The 3,579-nt window shown below is 49.9% G+C and overlaps 1 protein-coding gene across 1 annotated transcript in view; it reads right to left on the minus strand.

Annotated features, from left to right (window-relative positions):
- Nucleotides 1–3,479, minus strand: part of LOC112073520 (DNA-binding protein RFX7-like) — a gene marked incomplete at its 5' end in the record, with an annotated part of 8,140 nt that extends 4,661 nt beyond the window's left edge. The window contains 5 exon segments of the mRNA XM_070440176.1: nt 131–212; nt 279–1,515; nt 3,295–3,410; nt 3,413–3,453; nt 3,456–3,479. Of these exon segments, the coding sequence (XP_070296277.1) occupies nt 131–212; nt 279–1,515; nt 3,295–3,410; nt 3,413–3,453; nt 3,456–3,479 (1,500 nt within the window).
- Nucleotides 3,480–3,579: the final 100 nt, after the last annotated feature.

Here is a 3,579-nt window from a genome sequence, read left to right on the forward strand (position 1 = left end):
TGTGCCCCTACCGCCATCGCAGAGACAGAGTGTTGTTGTGCTCCTACCGCCATCGCAGAGACAGAGTGTTGTTGTGCCCCTACCGCCATCACAGAGACAGAGTGTTGTTGAGCTCCTACCGCCATCGCAGAGACAGAGGCCTCAGAGTGTTGCTGTGCTCCTACTGTCCCTGCTGTGATCTGCTGTAGTAAGGCCTGTTGCTGCTGTTGTTGCTGCTGTTGTTGCTGCTGTTGCTGCTGTTGTTGTTGCTGCTGTTGTTGTTGCTGCTGCTCAGACACTGTGGTGTTGGTTGTACCAGAGGCTTCAGTGGTGGTGGTGTGACTGCTGACAGTGCTGAGACGTAGAGTTAGAGAGGACTGGTCTTCCTGTTTCACTAGCAGCAACGAGGAGGACGTGGGCTTCACACTGCCAGTCTGAGAGGAGAAGGAGGAGATCTCTGCGTTTGTGACGGGCGAGTCGGACAGCGCCAGGATCTGCGTGGGCACTAGGTGTTGTTTCACCGTCACTCGACAGGGGGCGCTCTCTGGTCGGGCGGGGGTGCCTTGTCTGGCTGGGACCCTCTTGRCGGCGGCGGGAACCCCTGGTTTGGGGTCAAAGGTCACACCTAAAGGTTGCTGGGAGATGAAAACACGCTTCACAGGGATCACGTGGGTGGAATCCAGACCAGGGCCGGTTCGCTTCCGGGGACTCTTAGAACCTGACGCACAGGAGGAGGAGTCTTTAGCAGACAATAGGGTAACAGCCGATAAGCCATTGGACGAGGAGGACTTTCCGCTGACGTTAGGAGCGTTCTGATTGGCCGAGGGCACAACAGTCAGATAAAAAGTACTTTCTTGGTGACAGGTGGTGGCAGTGCTGCTGTTATTATTGCTGTCCTGCTTGGTCTCTACCCTAATAGTCGCTGCATTGGTGGCAGAGGTGGGAGGGGAGCTAGAGGAGGGGTAGCTTTTGGTCCTGTCGGCCACTCTGTCAGGTCCCGGTGAGCATATGACCAGGAGCGAGGGTTCGCTGGACGCTCGGTACTTAGTGGCCCTCTCTGGACCCTTGGACCCACCGGGGGACTTCTGTATGGTGCTCCGTTTATCAGAGTTAGAGCCCGGATTATTGTCAGTGATGATGGCCTCAGGAGCCACTGTGGGAGTAGGGGTGGAGGCTGGTGCGCCAGGCCGTACTACAGGGCACTGTGGGRTGGCTGGGGCTGGGGGGCCTCCCTGGCTCTGTCCCTGTTGCCGGACCTCCTCTAGGGCAGCGATGGTGGTAAAGGTGGTGGTGGTGGTGGTTCCCACCCCGGCCGAGGCTGAAGCCGGCCTGAGGACCATACTGTTACTGCTGGTACTGATAGTGTTGCTAGGGGTCAGGGAGACGGCGGTCATCTTGACCACGTTGACGTGGGAGCTGAACTGGGGCTGGATCACGTGGTGGGTCTTCATGGGGCTGTTGGTGATGAGYAGGGTGGGGGGCGAACGCAGGGTGATGGCCCCCGTGGCAGAGGGCTTGGGGAGGATCTGGGGGTACCTGTGGCGTCAGGAGATGGAAATAAATTATTAACACAAACAAAGACAACTGAACTTTATAGGGCTGGTTTCTTGGACTAAAAAGCATGATCAATGGAGAATGTTCCTTGAATTAGCTTTTTAGCTACAAGGGCTATGATGATGGTAGGGATGCTACTGTATCTAGAACCTTAAACGGTTCTTCGGCTGTCCACATAGGAGAACCCTTTGAAGAACCCTTTTTGGTCCCAGTTAGAACCCTTTTGGGTTCCATGTAGAACCCTTTTGGTTCTAGATAGAACCATTTTGGTTCCAGTTAGAAGTTAGAACCCTTTGGTTCCAGTTAGAACCCTTTTGGGTTCCATGTAGAACCCTTTTGGTTCCATGTAGAACCCTTTTGGTTCCAGTTAGAAGTTAGAATCCTTTGGTTCCAGTTAGAACCCTTTTGGGTTCCATGCAGAACCCTTTCCACGGAGGGTTGTAAGAATTTTTTGAAGATAAATACACAACGCAGAGGACGAGAGGTCAATACAGTACTAAAGGTCAAGAGGACGAGAGGTCAATACAGTACTAAAGGTCAAGAGGACGAGAGGTCAATACAGTACTAAAGGTCAGGAGGAACGAGAGGTCAATACAGTACTAAAGGTCAAGAGGACGAGAGGTCAATACAGTACTAACGATCATTGGAAATATGTTTTTTTTTTTCTGTAATAGGGGATTAATGATCAATGGGTCAGAGACATGTGAGGAATTTGCTTGGACTCATAGCTACATGTAAGTTCTCATTGGTCCAAATTGTTAATACGTTGAGCCTGAAATAGGATACTTGTTATTTGGCTATTGGCCCAGTTTATTACTCAGGAATTCTAATTGGTCAACCACAGGCTAGGGTTTGGGTTATAAAACTACATCCTGTCACTTTGTTCACTGGAGATAATCACTGAGGAGAGAAATCACTGAGGAGAGAATCACTGAAGAGAATCACTGAAGAGAATCATGAAGGAGAGAATCACTGAAGAAGAATCACTGAAGAGAATCACTGAAGAGAATCACTGAAGAGAAATCACTGAGGAGAGAATCACTGAGGAGAGAATCACTGCAGGAGAGAATCACTTGAAGAGAGAATCACTGAAGAGAATCACTGAAGAGAATCACTGAAGAGAATCACTGAGGAGAGAATCACTGAGGAGAGAAATCACTGAGGAGAGAATCACTGAGGAGAGAATACTGAAGGAGAAATCCCTGAGAGAATCACTGAGGAAAGAATCACTGAAGAGAGAATCACACTGAGGAAAGAATCACTGAAGAGAGAATCACTGAAGAGAATCGGGAAAGAATCACTGAAGAGAGAATCACTGAGGAAAGAATCATGAAGAGAGAATCACTGAAGAGAATCACTGAGGAAAGAATCACTGAGGAGAGAATCACTGAAAGAGAGTCACTGAAGAGAATCACTGTGGACGGCGGAGAATCAACATCTCCTCTCAGCATAACATCCATGATTTGTCCTCATTTGAAATGAACCTATTTTTCTCCCCCTGATTTGCTTTGGGGTCTGTGTTATTGCAAGAGTAACATCAACTGCTAACAGGGTTCTACCAGGAACCAAAAAGGGTTCTACCAGGAAACAAAAGGGTTCTCATATGGGGACAGCTGAGGAACACCTTAGGAACCTTTTAACTAAAGAGGGTGGCTTAATCTGTGTCCGGAAAACCGGCCCATAGTGTATTTAAAAAGTATCCTATAGAAATAAAATCTATTATTATGATAAATGGTGATGATGGATGATTCTCATTATTACCTGTGCCTAGCCAGAGGCGGTCTCCCACGGGGCTGGCCTGAGATGTTCTGGGGCGTTTTAGGGGACTGTCTGTGGGTCAGAGACTGGGTGTGGGTGACCACTTGGAAGTTGACCCGTCGGCAAGGACCTTCCCCTCGGCGGACCCCACCGGGCTAGGGATGTCATCAGCTGCCTGCTCCTCTGGACTGCCGGGGGACACGCACAGTGGGAACATTGTTAGAACAACGGCCGCTGTAACGCCCAAAGGGTCGGGGGTTGATTCCCGAGGCCACCCATACGTAAAAT

Source organism: Salvelinus sp. IW2-2015, unplaced genomic scaffold, assembly GCF_002910315.2.
Source record: "Salvelinus sp. IW2-2015 unplaced genomic scaffold, ASM291031v2 Un_scaffold2281, whole genome shotgun sequence".
Classification (NCBI taxonomy): Eukaryota; Metazoa; Chordata; class Actinopteri; order Salmoniformes; family Salmonidae; genus Salvelinus; species Salvelinus sp. IW2-2015.